Genomic DNA, 21356 nt, shown 5'->3' on the forward strand with positions numbered 1-21356 from the left:
AACGCACAATATAGAGCATGCTGCGATTTTCACGCGACGCACAAGTGATGCGTGAAAATCACCGTTCATGTGCACAACCCCATAGAAATGAATGGGTCCAGATTCCGTGTGGGTGCAATGTGTTCACCTCATACATTGCACTCGTGCGGAAATCTCGCCCGTGTGAAAGAGGCCTTACTGAGTTTGTTTTCTTTAGACCAATTTCAGTGTGGAAGTGTTGTACTCAATGATCAAAAGTACAGCCTACACCATGTTAACACAGGAAGAAAAACATGAACAGTTACAAGATAAACTAATTACAATAGAAATAAATGTAAAGTAATCAAGCAATAAAACTAAAATATGCCAACATAAGAACTTTAATTTCTACATGTGCTTACATTTACAAATAATAAACACATACTGAAAATATAGTATTTATGTGAAAATTTCTATAGAAACACTACCTTTGGTTGCTAAATTATTTGGCACATCAAAGACATTTCTTTCATGTAAATCTTCAACTGATTTCGAGTGAATCTCTAAAAATTCCCTAATTGATGCCAAAGCCGTAACTTTTACTGGTTGTAGTACTTTGGACAAGGCCTGGATATCTTCTTTCTTTACTTTTAGAAAAAGTGTTTCCATATCTTGCATATTGGCCTGAAGTTGCTGAAGAAAAATAAAGAAGCACTTCTCAGTTTTTAATATTATTTTACATTATTATTATATAGATAATTTCAGTACCAGTCAAAAGTTTGGATACACATTTTCACTCCATAAGTTTTCTTTTTTATTTTATACATTGCAGATTCATATTGAAGACATGAAAATGATAAAGTAACACATATGGAATTAAGTAGTAAAGAAGAAAGTGTTAAGCAATACCAAAATGTGGACCACGGACTCACTGAAGGCAATGGGTAGGCAAAATGGATGGTATCTATATTTTGTGGATCCACAATTTGCGGACCTTATACATTTATGTCTCAGCTTTTTCTAACTTTAGACCATCCCCGTGAACAACTTTCAGTATAAAGGGAGGTGTTATAAGTAATTGATAGCATTCCCTGTGTAAATAGTTGTTGATCACGGATAGCAGTTTACGGGGGTGGTCTTAAATTGAAAAAAAGAAGATATGTAAATGTATATTTAATTTTACAGAATCTTTTTGTCACAACCAGCCATCTGAGATGCTCTGACAGATGCCTTTCAGAACCTCCTCCTTGAGCTTTTCTTTGTTTTGGTTTTCAGTTCCTTATCTCGTTAGTCTCTCTCAGCTGTCTTGTAGTTGGACTGATTGCATCCCTTTAAATTCCTCCCCATAATGCATTAGTGTGCGGTTTATACAACTTCCTGGAGTGTGTGTGCATGCTGATCCTATTTCCCAGTTTTCTACAAGATAAGTGTTGTACATTCATTTGTGATTTTATGTTTGCTGGATCCCAGGTGACCCTGACTCCCTCCGTGTCTAGTGTAGGGAGTCGGTGGTCGTGTCCCCTCACTATTGTAGGGTGTTCATGTGTTAAATAGTCGAGGTACGTGGATATGCGATCATCCACCACTGGGGTGTTCGCATAGGCTGAGCAGAGTCAGGGAGAGTGCCAGGTCTTATACAGGGGTCTCCCTTTTGTTCCTTAGTTTTGGATCCAGTGAGTCATATATTCATTTTGCATTGTCTTGTTTCCTGTACACCTTCCGTGACATTTTTCCCAGAAAAATATGTATTAATCTGCTCAGCTTCTGGTTTATAACTTGCTGCCTGTAGATTGCATTGCATTTTTTGGTAACAGGTCCTCCTTCATATCGCTGTAGACACAGACAAACTTATTCAAATTCACAATTTTAACCTTACAGAAACATTTATTTTAATCCAATAAACCAATAGAGTCATAAACCACCACTAGATCACTATAGTGAAATTATGCAGGTCTGTTCAGTATATTGGTTATTCTATCAAATACAGATGTATATAGGTATTTAAAGGTCATGTACAAGTACAGAAACAGAAGAATCAAAACTTATTTTTTCTTCAAACAATGACCTCTTAAAACTTATTTTTTATTAAATTCTTTCTTTTAAAAAACCTGACAACACAGGCTAACTATGCAGAAATTCACAGGGTAAAGCCTCATGCATACGGCCGTGCCGTTTTTTGCGGTCCGCAAAAAACGGAAACTGCCTGTGTTGCCTTACGCAACATGCGGAACGGACGCCGGCAATATAAATGCCTATTCTTGTCCGCAAGACGAGGACAAGAATAGGACATGTTATATTTTTTTAGCGGGGCCGCGGAACGGAGCCACGGATTGAAGTGAATGGAGCCATTGAAGTGAATGGGTCCGCATCCGAGCCGCCAAAACGGCGGCTCGGATGCGGACCCCTAACAACGGTCGTGTTGCATGAGGCCTAAGCGAACGGAAATTAATTGAAGGCATTTACCAGATAACTTGTAGGCCACCAATGGTTATAGGTTATTAACCCTTACAGAAACTGGGTTGCCCTACTGTCCCAAAGCGTTTCCCCCAACAGGATTCGTCAGGGGGTCGTGTGGGAAAAATTGGTACAGGGCTCAATACCAATTTTTCCCACATGACCCCTTGATGAACCCTAAAATAAATAATATGAATCAGCCATATTTTTTTTTCTGTTACGGCATTCACCACCTAGACTAAATACTTTTATATTTTAATATTTTTAGGATATGTAAATACCAATGAACTTTATTTTTTAATGTTTATTTTTATTTAAAAAGTGTTGAGGGGTGAGGGTCTGCTGCCAAGCAGACTCTCTAAAACATTAGGGGCGAGTGCCTTCTGCTGATCTGACCATGGAAAAAATGATGGGCGAGGGCCTGCTGCTTAGCTGACCATCTAAAACATTAGAGGTGAGGGTCTGCTGCTGAGCTGACCATCTAAAACATTAGGGGCGAGTGCCTGCTGCTGATCTGACCATGGAAAAAATTATGGGCGAGGGCCTGCTGCTGAGCTGACCATCTAAAACATTAGGGGTGAGCGCCTGCTGCTGATCTGACCACCAAAAACATTAGGGGTGAGGGCCTGCTGCTGATCTGACCCTCTAAAACATTAGGAGCCTGATAAGCATGCTGATATGATGGAGGAGGAAGAGAAAAGGAAGATTAAACCATATACCCTTTTTTGTGGTGGAAGGGGCGCATGGGAATACAGTGTATTTGGTACATTATAAAAAACTAATTTAAAAGTGCCTTTATGTTCAGCTGCTTTCCTCTGGGGGAGAAGAGAACTCAGGGGCAATCCAGGCCTTGTTCATTTTGATAAGAGTAAACCTGTCAGAATTTTCAGTCGACAGGCAGAAGCGCTTATAAGTTGTTATGCCCGCAGCAGAACTAAATACCCGCTTTGACAAAACGCTGGCAACAGGGCAGGCCAGCACCTCCAAGGAGTAGAGCATCAGTTTGTGCCACGTGTACAGCTTGGAAAACCCAATAGTTATAAGGCACAGAGGGATCACTGAGGACGCTGATACAGTATGCCATGTACTCCTTCACAATCTTCCAAAACTTTTCCCTCCTTGTGACACTAGGCCACGCATCAGGGTGAGGGTGCTGTCGGGTTGTCATGAAACTGTCCCAGGCCTTGGAGAGTGTCGCCCTGCCTCTGTTGGAACTGCTGTGTGTTCCCTTCGTCTCCCCTCCTCGGTTGCCAAAGGAACTACATACTCTGCCGCCGGCATTGTCAGATGGAAATTTTTGGAGCAATTTTTCTACAAGGACCTTCTGGTATTGCACCATTTTGCTAGTCCTCTCCACCGCAGGAATGAGAGATGAAAAGTTCTCTTTGTAGCGGGGGTCGAGAAGGGTGAACAACCAGTAATCAGTGTTGGCCAAAATGCGTATAACACTAGGGTCACAGGAAAGGCAGCATAACAAAGTCAGCCATGTGTGCCCTGTCCTCATCAGGAGGATGACTCTCAATCTCCTCATCCTGTTCCTCTTCTTTGGCCCATCCAAGCTAAACAGATGGAATAAACCTGCTATGGGTACTACCTTCTGTAGCGGAGGCAACCGTCTCCTGCTCCTCCTCCTCATCCAATTCGCGCTGAGAAGACGAACTGAGGGTGGTCTGGCTATCACCCTGTGTACTGTCTTCTCCCATTTCCACCTCTTCCACATGCAAAGCGTCTGCCTTCATTGTGAGCAGTGAGCGTTTCAGTAGACACAGGAGTAGGATGGTTACGCTGATAATAGCGGCATCGCCGCTCACCATCTGTGTTGATTCCACAAAGTTGCGTAAAAGCTCACAGAGGTCAGGCATCCATGCCCACTTGTCGCTTGGGAAGAGCAGAAGCTGACTGGAAAGGCAACGACCATGTTGGAGCTGGTATTCCACTACTGCCCTCTGCTGCTCACAAAGCCTGGCCAACATGTGGAACAGGAAGTTCCAGCACGTGCTCACGTCGCACAACAGTTGGTGAGCTGGCAATTGCAAACTGACGGCAGCTGTAGATGACTTTCAGAAATGAGCACACACGCAGCGCACCTTCACCAGTAGCTCAGGCAAATTGGGGTAGGTTTTCTAGAAAACCCTGAACCACTAAGTTGAACACGTGGGCTAGGCATGGTATGTGTGTGAGCTTGCCGTGCTCCAAAGCCGCTATCAAGTTACGGCCATTATCAGACACAACCATGCCTGGTTGTAGGTTGAGTGGCAAGAGCCACAGCTCAGTCTGGTGCCTTATACCCTGCCACAGCTCTGTGGTGGTATGCCGTTTGTCACCTAAGCAAATTATTTTCAGCGCGGCCTGTTGCCGCTTCCCCACTGCAGTGCTACACTGCTTGCAGCTACTGACTGGTGGCTGACTGGTGCTGCAAGATGAGAATTCAGAGGTGGAACTTTGTAGGGTTGGACGATATCAAAAATATTCAGACGATAACGATATTAAAAAATGTATCGTGATAACGATATATATCGCGATAAATACCCGTTTTAAAGGAAAAAACACAAGGAGACGTTATACTGTATGAGGGGCCACAAGCAGACATTACACTGTATGGGGGGGCAGCCACAAGGAGACGTTACACTGTATGGGGGGGGCAGCCACAAGGAGACGTTACACTGTATGGGGGGGGGGGGCAGCCACAAGGAGACGTTACACTGTATGGGGGGGGGGGGCAGCCACAAGGAGACGTTACACTGTATGGGGGGGGCAGCCACAAGGAGACGTTACACTGTATGGGGGGGCAGCCACAAGGAGACGTTACACTGTATGGGGGGGCAGCCACAAGGAGACGTTACACTGTATGGGGGGGCAGCCACAAGGAGACGTTACACTGTATGGGGGGGCAGCCACAAGGAGACGTTACACTGTAGGGGGCAGCCACAAGGAGACGTTACACTGTATGGGGGGGCAGCCACAAGGAGACGTTACACTGTATGGGGGCAGCCACAAGGAGATATACTGTATGGGGGCAACAAGGAGACGCTATATTGTATGGGGGGCCACAAGGAGATGTTACACTGTGTGGGGCAGCCACAAGGAGATATACTGTGTGGGGCAGCCACAAGGAGATATACTGTGTGGGGCAGCCACAAGGAGATATACTGTGTGGGGCAGCCACAAGGAGATATACTGTGTGGGGCAGCCACAAGGAGATATACTGTGTGGGGCAGCCACAAGGAGATATACTGTGTGGGGCAGCCACAAGGAGATATACTGTGTGGGGCAGCCACAAGGAGATATACTGTGTGGGGCAGCCACAAGGAGACGTTATACTGTGTTGGGGGCCACAAGGAGACGTTATACTGTATGGGGGGCCACAAGGAGACGTTATACTGTATGGGGGGCCACAAGGAGACGTGACGTTATACTGTATGGGGGCCACAAGGAGATGTTATACTGTATAGGGGGCCACAAGGAGACATTATAATAGACTATGGGGCAGCAGCCAGCAGGAGACATTATACTGTATGGGTGGCCACACACACAAGGAGACGTTATACTATATGGGGGCCACAAGGAGACATGATGATGAGAGCAGCAGCCACAAGGAGACATTAAAGTATTGGGGGGCAGCAGCACAGCTGCAAGGAGACATTACAGTATGGGGGCAGCTGGCAGAAGCCACAAAAGGAGACATTACAGTATGGGGGCAGCTGCAGCAGCCACAAAAGGAGACATTACATACAGTATGGGGCTTGTGGGGGGGCAGCAGCTTCCCCCGCCCCCCCCCCCCCCCCCATGTCTTATGGACACCTGTGTGACTGTGACTTGTCACCTGCCTGCCAGGCTGCCACCATCATAATTCCTTCTTGTTCATCATGTCATGGGGGAGGTACTGGAGGGACTCATGATGGCTCACTGTGGAGCATGCAGCTAGTGGCAGGCATGAAGGACTGAGTGGGCCAAGACATATAACTGGGGTAATTATAATCTGATAAAGATAGGCTTAGTGGAGTGACATTACACCTTTTAATAGATGCCCGTCCGGCAGCTGTGATATATATAGGGCCTCTTCTTTGACTGACTATCCCGCCACTCGCTGCTAGTGATGTCCGGATCATGAACAAATTGTTCTTTTGAATCGATTCAGTTCACTGAACCGGAAGAGTCGATTCCTCTGACTGAGCCGATCCGAGTAAAAACAGCTCAGTCAGATTAGCATAGAGGCAGTAGCAGGCAGTGTAATAGGAGCCTACAGTGGAAGCTAGCACTGCCCCTCCCCGCCCTCCAACCAATCAGAGGCAGCCAGCACTGACTCACAGCACAGGGGGAGTCGTGCAGGGAATCGTCTGAGAGTTTATTAGTTAAAAGAATCAAATGAGTCAGAGACTCATTTGATTTTTTGAGTTAAAAGAATCGTGTCACCGAATCCTTGCCAGGCTTCCTGCTCTGCTGCTCCCTGTCTCCTGACAAGTCCGTCTGGGGGGGGGGGGGGGGGGGGGGGGGGGGTATAGCATGTAGCAGAGCAGGAAGTCTGGTAGGGACTCTGTGACATGATTCTTTTCACTAATAAACTCTCAGACAATTATTTGAGTCCCTGCAATAACTATACATTGCAATTACATCACAGTCTGCTCCACTGCATTCACCACAGCAGAGCTGTGTTTGCCGGGAGCGAGTCCCTCCTGACCTTCAGTTCACTTGAGAGCCGACTCAGCAGTCGCTGCTGTACTGTGCTGCTCAACTCAGCCTGGGGGCGTCACCCGATTCCGACGTGAGACGTCGGTCGGTGGGCGGAGACAGCACATTCGGAGCAAGCAGGAGGAGCCGCTGCTGGAAGAAATTGGTAGATAATGATGGAGGAAGGCAGCCGCGGACTCAGTTTTTAAAGCGATGACGTCACGAAATATACAGGGGTATTTAGGAAACAGCGATATCGCCATATCGACGTTTTTTTTTTAATACCGCGGTGCAAGAGAATTACACTCACCGGTAATCCGGTTTCCTGGAAAACCAAGTCCTGAGATTGACTTCCTTCTGATTGGACAGGAAAAAAAACCACAGAGAGGTTAAAAACCCCACCCCTCCCTTTATCGCCACTGTATTTTAACAAAGAACCCCAGGATGAAAGGAAAATAAAAAATAAAAAAAATTGAAAAAATTGAAAAAGGGTGGGATGTATGTGGTGTCATGGAGACTTCCAGGAAACCGGATTACCGGTGAGTGTAATACTCTTTTCCCCAGTCATCTCCATGACACCAAGTCCTGAGAAAATATCAAAGACACTATTAGGGGGGAACGACTGCAGAAAGGACTTTACATCCAAACCTTAAAGGGGTTGTCCGGGTTCAGAGCTGAACCCGGACATACCCTTATTTTCACCCCGGCAGCCCTCCTGAGCCTGGCATCGGAGCATCTCATGCTCCGATGCGCTCCCGTGCCCTGCGCTAGATCGCGCAGGGCACAGGCTCTTTTGTTTTAAATAACACACTGCCGGGCGGTAACTTCCGCCCAGCAGTGTGTTCGGTGACGTCACCGGCTCTGAGGGGCGGGCTTTAGCTCTGCCCTAGCCGTTTTACTGGCTAGGGCAGAGCCAAATCCCGCCCATCAGTGCCGGTGACGTCACCGGGCTGCCTGTCAGCCCCATAGAGAGCCCGGTATGTCACCGGAACTCAGAAAAATGCCTTTGCCCTGCGCGATTGGCAAAGATATCTAATCTGTAATGCTTGGTAAAAGGAATGAATTCTTTTCCAGGTTGCTGCTCTGCAAATTTGCTGTAAAGAGGCTGAAGCTTTTTCAGCCCAGGAGGCTGCCATACCTCTTGTGGAATGTGCTTTTAGGGAAGCAGGGGCATCTAATTTGAGTACTAGTTTGTCCTGGAACACTGAGAAATACGGCTCTTGAATGGACAAGGCCTGTAGCTCACAGACTCTTCTGGCAGATGTTATTGCCACCAGGAAGATAGTTTTGACGGTAAGCCACTTGATGTGGATTGTGTCCATAGGTTCAAACGGATCAGAAGTCAGGCCGGCCAGTACCGTATTGAGATTCCAGGGAGCTACCATGTTTTTAATCATAGGTCTGATCCTATCCGCTGCCTTAAGGAATCTAGTTACCCAGGGATGTTCTGTTAACCTGGTATTATATAAGGCTCCTAGAGCTGATACCTGGACCCTAAGGGTATTAGGGGATAGTCCTAAATCTAGGCCTTCCTGAAGAAATTCCAGGATTAGTGGGATATTAGCCCCCAAACTGGTCGAAGGACTTTCCTGATCATTCAGCAAATGTTTCCCATATTTTTTAAGTACTTGTCATTCGTGCTTTGTTTCCTGCTCAGGAGTAAAGTGTTAACTACTTTCCTGGATAATCCTAGGTTTAACAAATTGGATTCTTCAGACTTCAGGCTGTTAACTTTAGCATTCTTAGCTCTGGGTGAGTAATAGGTTCCTGACTTAGAAGGTCTGGCCTCAGAGGTAGAAGGAGAGGGGCTTCTATGCTGAGGGCTTTTAACAGCGAAAACCAACTTCTCTTGGGCCAAAAGGGAGTTATCAGGATTAGCGTACGATTTTCCTTCAGAAACTTCTGGAGCACTCTGGGGAATAGTGGAAACGGAGGGAATGCGTAGACCAGATTTGTCGTCCAATATTGGTTGAAGGCGTCTACTGCCAGAGGATGATCGCTGGGGTGAGGGAGAAGAACTGACTTAACCGATGATTCTTTCTGGACGCAAATAGGTCCACTGTCGGTCTGCCCCATTTCTTTGTGACTAGTTGGAAAGCTTCCGGGGATAACATCCATTCTCCTGGGTCTAACGTGTGGCGACTCATGTAGTCGGCCTGTATATTTAGAGATCCTTTCAGGTGAACTGCTAAAAGTGACTGTATGTTCTCCTCTGCCCAGGAGAAAATTTTGCTCGCTAGCCCTGTAGTAGATGATGTCTTGTGCCTCCTTTTTTTAGAATAGCTTTGTTGTCTGAAACCACTAATAGGTCGTCCAGATAAGGGATCACGCAGATTGCCTTTTCTCTGAGACTTGCTATGACTTCCGCTATTACCTTTGTAAAGGTTCTTGGAGCTGAAGAGATCCCAAAGGGGAGACATTTGAACTGAAAGTGTTGAACCTTGGGAATTTTCCTGATGACCTGTGTATTGGGACATGATAGTAGACATCCCTTAAGTCTATTGTGGCCATCACTGCATCCTTTTTTTATAAGCTTCACTGCCGACTTTAGAGTTTCCATTTCAAATTTTTGGTACCTGACATATCTGTTTAGGTATTTTAAGTTTACCATCACTCTGGATTTTCTGTTCGTTTTTTTTTTTTTTATAATAAAGAGACGGGAATAGAATCCTAGTCCTATCTGGTCTTCTGGGACAGGTTCTATTGCGGCCAAGCATAGCAAATCTTTGATGTCGTTTTTTTAAGGTACCAATTTGACATGTGGAAAGGGTAGTGATAACGAATTTTTGTGGAGGGGGAGAGAGTAGTTCTATTTTGTAGCCCTCTTCTATAATATTTATTTTTGAAAGGAGCTGAGCCTTCCCCCCACAGGTATGGCGTCATTGCTTAGTATTGGTGGGGGAGGATTCTGCTCAATTCGGGTTGAAGAGGAAATTTCTTCCTCTGCCTTCCTTCGCATAGCTCCACCTACCGGTCTTCCCTTTATCTTTTTTATTTTCGGGTTGATAGTGTCGGTCACGAAAAAACTGCCTTTTTTTGTTTGTATCTTTCCTCTGGGAAACCCCCTTTTTTTATTAGTAGCATTCTCTAGGATTTTATCTAGGTCTTCTCCAAAGACGTATTGACCGTGGAAGGGGAGCGCGATTAATTTATTTTTGGAAGTGATGTCTCCCGACCAAGCTTTAAGCCACAATGCACGTCTCGCCGTATTGGATAGAACGGCTGTTCGGGCGGACAGTTTGGTCACGTGGTATCTTATTGACTACATGTATCTCTAGTTGTTCTAGCCATAAGTTTAATGTTCTGGCTACACAAGTTGAGGCTACTTTTGGTTTGAGAAGGGCCGCTGTTGTCTCCCAGGACTTTCTTAAGAGACTCTCTGCTTTTCTATCTAGAGGATCTTTTAGTTGTGCTGAATCCTCAAATGGTAGAGCTGTATGTTTCGCCACCTTAGCTACTGGCGCGTCTACTTTAGGGATAGTTTCCCAGTCAGTGCAGTCCTCTGGGCTAAACGGGTAGCGCCTTTTAATTCCCCTTGGAATAAAGGATCCTTTGTCTGGTTTCTCCCACTCAGAACGTATCAATTTCTGGACACTATCTGGTATTGGGAAAACCCCCGAAAATGTCTTGTTGGGTTGACCTAGGTGTTTTCGGCATTTCCATCTGAATGGTAGCTCTAATGGCCCTGATAAGCTTGTCAATATCTTCTGAATTGAACAGAAATCGATTGTATTCACTATCTTCGTCTGAGGATGCGACTTGTTTTTGTACTGACTTAGAGTCCGAAACTGCCAGTCCCTCAGAAGAGTCAGAGATAAGTGACCGATTACTGCGGGTGTCTTGAGGAGGAGTAATTTTTGGGGGTGTTGGTTCCTTAGATGTTAAGGCCAGCTGAACCTCCTCTTTAACTACTTTCCTAATATCTTCAAGCAAGCTGGAAGATTCGGATTTAACGATACTGGATGTACATTCTTTACAAAGGGGTTTAGATCCTGTATTAGACAGTCGTTTACAGCAGATACCACATTTCCTGGTTTTCTTACTGGTAGTAGCTGAATCCTTTTCTCCCTGAAAGGTAAGGGAGGAAAGGATGAGCAGACCAAACCAGCATTACATAAGCATGTGCCTGAGAGCAGGCTACTCACAGTCCCTGGGTTTGATGCAGGCTCGGTTCCAGAGCCCAGCGTGAGGGGGGTACTCATCCTGACTCCCGACCGCTTCCAGGGGCGCCTCTTAGGAGGAAGAAGCTGCGCTGTGCAGGGCGCCATTCTGCAGGTCCTGTGGGTTTTTATAATTTCCTTTTCCCTTCCAAGACCTGCGGCGCATGTTGATGTCAGGCCGCTTTGCTCCGCCCACATAGTCTGACATCACCCACTGCCGGCCGGAAGGGACACATCTCAGTGCCGATCCGCCGTATCTTCTTTTCCCCTCTGCATTAAGTCCCCCTGGGCCGCAGCAGAGGAGATCTTCGCAGGGGGGCATAACGTGATGCGCCCAAGCCCAGGCCTAACCGGGAGTAGGAGGGAGAGCTGCCCTGCAGATCCGACCTCGGGCTGAAGGAAAAAAAATCCAGTTGAGCCAGCTAGAGCTCCATTTACCTCTCCGGCTTCCCATCCTGATGGGACAGGAAAAACACTGGCGATGAAGGGAGGGGGTGGGGTTTTTAACCTCTGTGTTTTTCCTGTCCAATCAGAAGGAAGTCAATCTCAGGACTTGGTGTCATGGAGACGACAGGGGAAATCGTGATACCGGTATATCGCCCAACCCTGGGTGGAAGTGGAGGAGGAGGTGGAGAAGGGTGGGTTGCAGCCACTAATGTAGGTGGTGGCGTAAATCCTGATGGAAGTAGGGCCCGGAATCCTTGGCGTCGGTAGCACCTGTGCCATCCAAGGGCCGTCCGGGAAATGTAGCGTCCCTGACCAAAAGTATTTGTCAATGTGTCAGTCGTTAAGTGGACCTTCCCAATAACTGTGATGGTCAGGGCACAGGTGATCTTACGTGACACATGCTGGTGTAAGGCAGGGACAGCACACCGGGATAAATGGTGGCAGCTGGGGACTGAGTAACGAGGGACAGCCACCGCCATCAGGCTGTGGAAAGCCTCAGTGTCCACAAGCCTAAATGGCAACATTTCCAGGGCCAGCAATTTGGAAAGGTGCACATTTAGTGCTATGGTCTGTGGCTGGGTGGCTGGGTATTTGCGCTTTTGTTCAAAAGCCTAGGGTATGGACATCTGTATGCTGTGCTAGGACACAGAAGTGGATGTGCTAGATGATGGTGCTTGCGAAGGTCCAGGTGCAGGGCGGGAGGCATCTGGGCCTGCGTCTTGGACAGGGGATTGGCCAGCACGTAACACAGGGGAAGAGGAGGCAGTGGTGTGACCTGCAGACACTGATTGTAGACCCAGGCGTTTGGCCCACCTATTAGGGTGCTTTGATGCCATGTAACATAGTAACATAGTACATAAGGCCGAAAAAAGACATTTGTCCATCCAGTTCGGCCTGTTATCCCGCAAGTTGATCCAGAGGAAGGCAAAAAAAAACAAAAAAAACCTTGTGAGGTAGAAGCCAATTTTCTCCACTTTAGGGGAACATAAACTTCCTTCCCGACTCCAATCAGGCAATCAGAATAACTCCCTGGATCAACGACCCCTCTCTAGTAGCTATAGCCTGTAATATTATTAAGCTCCAGAAATACGTCCAGGCCCCTCTTGAATTCCTTTATTGTACTCACCATCACCACCTCCTCAGGCAGAGAGTTCCATAGTCTCACTGCTCTTACCGTAAAGAATCCTTTTCTATGTTTGTGTACAAACCTTCTTTCCTCCAGACGCAGAGGATGTCCCCTCGTCACAGTCACCGTCCTGGGAATGAATAGATGATGGGATAGATCTCTGTACTGACCCCTGATATATTTATACATATTAATTAGATCTCCCCTCAGTCGTCTTTTTTCTAAAGTGAATAACCCTAATTTTGATAATCTTTCAGGGTACTGTAGTTGCCCCATTCCAGTTATTACTTTAGTTGCCCTCCTCTGGACCTTCTCCAGCTCTGCTATGTCTGCCTTGTTTACAGGAGCCCAGAACTGTACACAGTACTCCATGTGTGGTCTGACTAGCGATTTGTAAAGTGGTAGGACTATGTTCTTATCACGGGAATCTATGCCCCTTCTGATGCAACCCATTATCTTGTTGGCCTTGGCAGCAGCTGCCCGACACTGGTTTTTGCAGGTTAGTTTGCTGTTTATTAAAATTCCTAGGTCCTTTTCCATGTCAGTGTTACCGAGTGTTTTACCATTTAGTATGTACGGGTGACTTGCATTTTTCCTTCCCATGTGCATTAACTTTACATTTATCAGTGTTAAACCTCATCTGCCACTTATCTGCCCAAGCCTCCAATCTATCCAGATCCCTCTGTAGTAGTATACTGTCCTCTTCAGTGTAAATTACTTTACACAGTTTAGTGTCATCTGCGTAAATTGATACTTTACTATGAAAGCCTTCTACAAGATCATTAATAAATATATTGAAGAGAATAGGGCCCAATACTGACCCCTGAGGTACCCCACTAGTGACAGTGACCCAATCTGAGTGTGTACCATTAATAACCACCCTCTGTTTTCTATCATTGAGCCAGTTACTTACCCACATACAGATGTTTTCTCCCAGTCCGAGCATTCTCATTTTATATACTAACCTTTTATGTTGTACAGTGTCAAATGCTTTGGAGAAGTCCAGATACACGACATCCATTGATTCGCCGCTGTCAAGTCTAGAACTTACCTCCTCATAGAAACTGATTAAATTAGTCTGACATGACCGATCCCTCACGAAGCCATGCTGATATGGCGTTATTTGCTTATTTCCGTTAAGTTGCTCTAATATAGCATCTCTCAGAAAACCTTCAAACAGTTTACCCACAACAGATGTTAAACTTACCGGCCTATAGTTTCCAGGCTCTGTTTTTGGCCCCTTTTTGAATATTGGCACCACATATGCCATGTGCCAATCCTGTGGGACATTCCCTGTCAGTATAGAGTCTGCAAATATCAGAAATAAGGGTCTGGCTATGACATTACTTAATTCCTTTAGGATACGGGGGTGTATGTCATCCAGTCCTGGCGATTTGTCTATTTTAATCTTTTTAAGTCGCTGATGTACTTCTTCCTGGGTCAGACAGGACACTTTTAATGGGGAATTTATTTTTGCATTCTGCATGTCATCTGACAATTTATTTTCCTCAGTGAATACACTGGAGAAAAAAATATTTAACAGCTTTGCTTTCTCCTCGGTGCTCTCTGCGACTTCCCCCTCATTACTCTTTAAAGGGCCGACACCTTCAGATTTATGCTTTTTAACATTTATATAATTGAAGAACATTTTAGGGTTAGTTTTACTCTCTTTGGCAATTAATCTCTCGGTCTCTAGTTTGGCCGCTTTTATTTGTTTTTTACATGTTCTATTTTTTTCCTTATAGTTTTTCAGTGCTTCCGTGCTCCCCTCCTGTTTCAGTGAATGATATGCCTTATTTTTGTCATTTATTGCTTTCTTTACAGTTCTATTTATCCACATTGGTTTCTTTTTGTTTCTTAACCTTTTAATACCATACGGTATGTACCTCTCACAATGAGATTTTAGGATGTTTTTAAAGATATCCCATTTTGTGGCTGTATTTTTATTTTTGAGGACTTTGTCCCAGTTAGTTTGGCCTATGGCCTCTGTTAGTTGGCTAAATTTAGCTTTTTTGAAGTTTGGTATTTTTGTTCCTCCCTGTAGAAACGCTCTTTTGAATGATAATTGGAAGGTTATTACTTTGTGGTCACTATTTCCCAGGTGTCCCCCAACCTGCACGTCTGTTGTTCTGTCCGGCCTATTGGTTAATAATAAGTCCAGTATGGCCGTCCCTCTAGTTGGGTCCTGAACCAGTTGGGAGAGGTAATTGTCTTTGGTTTTTGCCAAGAACCTGTTTCCCTTATGAGATATACAAGTTTCAGTTTCGCAGTCTATATCTGGGTAGTTGAAGTCCCCCATAATAACCACCTCATTATGATTTGCCGCCTCGTCTATCTCGTTTATTAGTAGATTTTCTGTGGACTCTGTTATATTATGTGGCAGATCATGCTGGTGGTGGTGAGGCTGCTAGTGTTCACAGCCCTGCTCATTTTGGTACGGAACAGGTTGCAAATGACAATTATTTTATAGTCCTCACTTTCCTCAAAAAAGCGCCAGACTGCGGAACACCTAACCCTTGGAAAGGGACATTGCCACAAGGGGGTGCTCCAGGGAACAGTTGTGGGCCTGTTTGGTGTGGCCCGCCTTCTCCCTTTTGCCACCCCACTGCCTCTTTCAGCCTGTTGCGCTGCTGCGGATCCCTCTCCCTCTGTACTGCTGTCCTCGCTCGGCTTGCCTCCTTCCCAGGTTGGGTCGGGATTTCATCGTCCGCCACCTCCTCTTCCACTTCCTCACTCTGGTCATCCTCCTGACTTGTTGACCTAACAAGAACCTCAAAGAACCTCACCTCACTTATTGACAACTGTGTCTCATCCTCATCAACCTCGAGACACTAATTGCCGTTGACTTATTGGCAACTGTGTCTCATCATCATCATCCATCTTGTGAAACACTAATTGCCGTTCCCCACCATCATCTTCTGACTGTGGATACTCAAGAGTCTGGGAATCAGTGCACAAGATCTCCTTATGTCCCTCTTCAATTGGGCTTGGCGAGAGGCCCAAATCAAGGAATGGCGATGAAAAGAGCTCATTGGAATATCAGAGTGTGGGATCACTTGTTTGCCAAGACTACATGGTGGGAGGAAGGAGGATCAGGGTGAGGATTCTGCTGACCAGACTCTTGGCTACCGAGACTGGACTTTGTGGAAGACAGGGTAGTGCTTAACCGACTGGAAGCATTATCTGCTGCAATCCAACCGACCACCGGGTCGCACTGGTGTGACTTCGAGAGTGGTGTCCTGCGCCGCCCTGTAAACTGGGACGGACATTAAGCTAGGTATCGTGGATGAGTGCATTTCTTGTGATCTGGCAGCAGGCACAGTTTCACCGCTCCTAGGGCCACGGCCTCTGCGTGCACCATCAGCAGCACGGCCACTTCAATGTCCCTTACTGCTCGCCTTGAGCATATTAAATGGTATATATGCAATTATGTCACACATACAGTTGCGCAGGTTTTATAAGTGTATGCACAAATAAATTACACTGAATGTCACAGATATTTAGGATGCGCAAACGTTATACAGGAGATGTAGCGCAGGTAAAAAACAAAACAAAAAACTATTCCTGTCCCTACACTATCTGTCCCTTCTGCTGCAGCTCGCCCTGACTAAAACTAAGCCGAACCACGTGTCATCGGGTGCTATATAGCACCTTAAGGCGCATTCCAGACAGCCAATCACTGTAATGCTAGTAACCAACATGGCTACGGCATTACAGTGAGTGACAGTACTTCCCCGCACATTTATTTGTTGCTTAGAAGCAAACAAATGTGCAGAGAGGAGACTTGAGCATCGCGCTGGAGCACATGCGGTGTTCAGCCAAGCACCGCGATGTGCCCAGCATCGCGATGCTAGAGTCAAAATGGTGTTCGGTCGAGCATGCTCATCCAACGCTAATATATCTAATAAAAACTATAATAGACAAAAGTCAAAATCACCTCCAATTTTTAAAATTTACATATAAAAATAAACAATACAAAAATAAAACATAATTGATATACACTCACCTAAAGAATTATTAGGAACACCTGTTCTATTTCTCATTAATGCGATTATCTAGTCAACCAATCACATGGCAGTTGCTTCAATGCATGTAGGGTTGTGGTCCTGGTCAAGACAATCTCCTGAACTCCAAACTGAATGTCAGAATGGGAAAGAAAGGTGATTTAAGCAATTTTCAGCGTGGCATGGTTGTTGGTGCCCGATGGGCCGGTCTGAGTATTTCACAATATGCTCAGTTACTGGGATTTTCACGCACAACCATTTCTAGGGTTTACAAAGAATGGTTTGAAAAGGGAAAAACATCCAGTATGCAGCAGTCCTGTGGGCGAAAATGCCTTGTTGATGCTAGAGGTCAGAGGAGAATGGTCCGACTAATTCAAGCTGATAGAAGAGCAACGTTGACTGAAATAACCACTCGTTACAACCGAGGTATGCAGCAAAGCATTTGTGAAGCCACAACACGCACAACCTTGAGGCGGATGGGCTACAACAGCAGAAGACCCCACCGGGTACCACTCATCTCCACTACAAATAGGAAAAAGAGGCTACAATTTGCACAAGCTCACCAAAATTGGATTGTTGAAGACTGGAAAAATGTTGCCTTGTCTGATGAGTCTCAATTTCTGTTGAGACATTTAAATGTAGAGTCCGAATTTGGCATAAACAGAATGAGAACATGTATCCGTCATGCCTTGTTACCACTGTGCAGGCTGGTGGTGGTGGTGTAATGGTGTGGGGGATGTTTTCTGGGCACACTTTAGGCCCCTTAGTGCCAATTGGCCATCGTTTAAATGCCACGGGCTACCTGAGCATTGTTTCTGACCATGTCCATCCCTTCATGACCACCATGTAGCCATCCACTGATGGCTACTTCCAGCAGGATAATGCACCATGTCACAAAGCTCGAATAATTTCAAATTGGTTTCTTGAACATGACAATGAGTTCACTGTACTAAAATGGCCCCCACAGCCACCATATCTCAACCCAATAGAGCATCTTTGGGATGTGGTGGAACGGGAGCTTCATGCCCTGGATATGCATCCCTCAAATCTCCATCAACTGCAAGATGCTATCCTATCAATATAGGGCAACATTTCTAAAGAATGCTATCAGCACCTTGTTGAATCAATGCCACGTAGAATTAAGGCAGCTCTGAAGGCAAAAGGGGGTCCAACACCATATTAGTATGGTGTTCCTAATAATTCTTTAGGTGAGTGTAGCTACATGCAATAATGTGTGGTTGTATCCTATGAGGGATATTAGGATAAGTAGAGGGTTCATGGCCGCCACTGTCAGTGACTCTATTCTATTGCGCCTGGTACAAGTGTACCAGAAACATTCACCACTGCTTGCACACTATAGGAAAAAAGCGCTGGTTACTCTGGTGTCCGGGAGCGCAGGAGTCTGCATAGGTGGGATATTTTTCCTATAATGAGCAAGCATTGCCACTGTTGTTTTATCGCTGGGTGGTCATAAGCATGTAAACGAGCAGTGTATAATGTGATGGAAAAATGAATCAAGCCAGCAAAAGAAGGAATATGAACAATCACAACATTAGTGACTTGTATACTTTGTATACATGATAAGTGCCATTTTCTGAAGTGAGACAACCCCTTTAAGACCAGAGCAGGGCCGTCTTTAATATTGATTGGACCCTGGGTAAAAATTTACTTTGGCCCCCTGGATCCCGCCTTCCCACACCCTAGCATGCAATCACGGCCCCCACCACAACACACACACACACACACACAAAATCCACACACCTGATGGAGTAAAGTGATATAAATACTTCCAGTTCTGAAGACTACAGCGGCTCAGGATCAGTGCTCTGGGCAGCTGGAAGTGGGCACCGCTCTGCAGGAAGGAGACCGGGGCTCGGTTCACCCTAGCGCAGTGATGGCTAATCTTGGCACTCCAGCTGTGGTGAAACTACGACTCCCAGCATGCTCCATTTATTTCTATAGAGTTCTGAGAGCAGCCAAGCAAGGGGGCATCTTGGGAGTTGTAGTTTTACCACAGCTGGAGTGCCAAGGATAGCCATCACTGCCCTAGCGTTACAGTGCACCCCAGAGTATGCAGTATAGCACCCTATAGTATACAGCAACCTACAGTATGCAGTGTAGCACCCCACAGTATACAACACCTCACAGTATACACTAGAGAAGTATAGCACCCCACAATATACAGCACCTCACAGTATACAGCCCCCCACACTATACAGTACAGCACTCCACAATATACAGCACCCCAAACTATACAGAATACCGCACCTCACAGTATACAGCCCCCCAAAATATACAGCCCCGCCACAGTATAAAGCACCCCACAATATACAGTATACAGCACCCCCATAGTATACAGTGGAGCAGTATAGCACCCCACTATACAGTAGCTTACAGTATATTAGCATTACAGCCCCTGTCACCTTTTCCTGATGTAATCTTTTCAAAAAAAGCTCCATAATTATGGGAAACTTCTCCTGCAGCAACACTCCTGGTAGACAGGACCTGTGATGACCTCATAGCCATGTGACCAGTAATATTGCTAGGTTACTGGTCACATGGTCATGATGTCATCTAAGGTAATAGAAAATCACAGCTCTCACAGTACGCTGCCTGGAGTGCCGGCAGGATGGCATGGCAGCACCCCCCTGTGTAGCTGATAGCCTGATACTCGGGGCAGTGGCCAGCAGGGCTCAAGAGGCAGCTGCCTTGGGCCCCCCAGGAGCAACTGGGCCCAGGGCAGCTGCCCCTTTTGCCCCTTGTTAAAGACGGCCCTGGACCAGAGCTAAGTGAAACTATTAGGGAAGGCTTTAACAGTGTGGAGTCTTTATGGTTTAATATCCATGGAGCAGGTAACAACGGTAAACTATTCACTGGAGTTTGTTATAAGCTATCCAAACAGCTGAACAAGCAGAGGATGAAATGCTGCAACGGGAAAGACAGCGATCAATAATGCTGTCCTTATTATGGGGGATTTACACTTTTCCAACATTAATAAGTAAGTCTTTTGCACAATTCAAGACAATTATTTCTCTCAGTTGGTTGATGAACTGACCAGAAGAGATTTGCTGGATCTGGCTTTGTCAAACAGACGAGATACAATATTAGATGTGCATGTCCATGAGCACCTGGGCCACAGCGGCCATAATATAGTAAGCTTCAATATAATATTAAATATATTTCTAAAAAGGGAGTTAAAAAAGCTGGAACTTTAGAAAAGCTAAATTCAGTCGACAAAGGGACTGCCACAGGTAACAAAATGTCCAGGTATAAAAGGCAGCCGGTGTGGGTAAAAAGAGATTGAAGGCCGATGGTTCAGAAAAATCCTTCCAGGAGTACAAAGAGCTCAATAGGAAATGTAAGAATAAAATAAACTAAGTAAATTTGCCACAAAACTTTTACAAATATAAAAGTTCCAGAAAGAAAAATAAATAAATCAAGAATACTGGCCATCTAAAAGATGATCACAGGAGGACACAGGAAAGGCAGAGATATTAAGCCCTGTACAGGGCTGGCCAGGACCTTAAAAGATGGAGCCCACTGGCGAGTATGGCGGGAGCCAAAGACAGCGGCTGTCTGCTGTTTCATACAGTAGACACCCACAGCTATTGTTCATGACCGGCGGCAATACTGATCACGGACATTTAACCCTTCAGATGACCTGGTCAAACGTGACCACGGTATCTGTATGCGCTAAAACCTCAAAGCGCGCTCTTCCGGATGTGTTCCAGCTCCCCCTGCAGGGATCAGGGGATCCGGAGTGTTTGTGTAGCAGCCCCTGTCCACCTGTGTGACAGGAGACTACTGCACATTAGTTCCTATGGAGCCTCAATCTAATGATTGCTCGTCATAGTTCCCTATAGGAACTATAAAAAAGTGTAAAAGACATGTTTTTAAAAATAAAAAAATATATAAAAATTCAAATCATTCCCCTTTCCCCAAAATACAAAAAAAAAAAAAAAAAAAAAAAAAGCAAAAAATAAAATAAAAAAATACACATCATGGGCATGCAAAACGCCTTCCTATTAAAATAAAAAAATATTTATCCCATATGGAAAACGACGAAACGGAAAAAAGTCAATATGCCGATTTGCCATTTTTGGTTGCTTCTCCTCCCACAAAAAATGTATAAAAAGTCATACACATCTCAAAATGCTATCAATGAAAAGTACAGATCACCCTGCAAAAAATAAGCCGTCACACATACGTATAGGATTCAGAATATGGCGATGAAAAGAAAAAACAATTTTTTTTTCAGTATAAAACGCAAGAAAAACTATACATATGTGGTATTGCCATAATCGTACTGACCTGGAGAATGAGAGTAACTGGTCATTTTACCATACAGGGAACGCCTTTAAAAACAAAACCCATAGAACTTGCAGAATTGCGTTTTTATTCTAATTTCACCCCATTGGAAATTTGCAATATTAAATGTTGGAATTAGAAAGTGCAACTTGTCCTACAAAAAACAAACCCTCATACAGCTATGTGAATGGAAAATAAAAAAAAGTTATGGCCCCACAAAGGCAGGGAGTG

The 21356-nt window shown here is 45.3% G+C and overlaps 1 protein-coding gene across 3 annotated transcripts in view; it reads right to left on the bottom strand.

Moving 5' to 3' along the window:
- STX17 (syntaxin 17) overlaps positions 1–21356 on the bottom strand; it is a 143276-nt gene that overhangs the window by 43951 nt on the left and 77969 nt on the right. For all 3 annotated transcript variants that reach the window (XM_044293685.1, XM_044293687.1, XM_044293686.1), the window contains exon 4: positions 447–651. In XM_044293685.1, the coding sequence (XP_044149620.1) occupies positions 447–651 (205 nt within the window). The remainder of the gene's footprint in view (positions 1–446; positions 652–21356) is intronic.

The sequence above is a fragment of the Bufo gargarizans genome, chromosome 5 (assembly GCF_014858855.1).
Source record: "Bufo gargarizans isolate SCDJY-AF-19 chromosome 5, ASM1485885v1, whole genome shotgun sequence".
In the NCBI taxonomy this organism is placed as follows: Eukaryota; Metazoa; Chordata; class Amphibia; order Anura; family Bufonidae; genus Bufo; species Bufo gargarizans.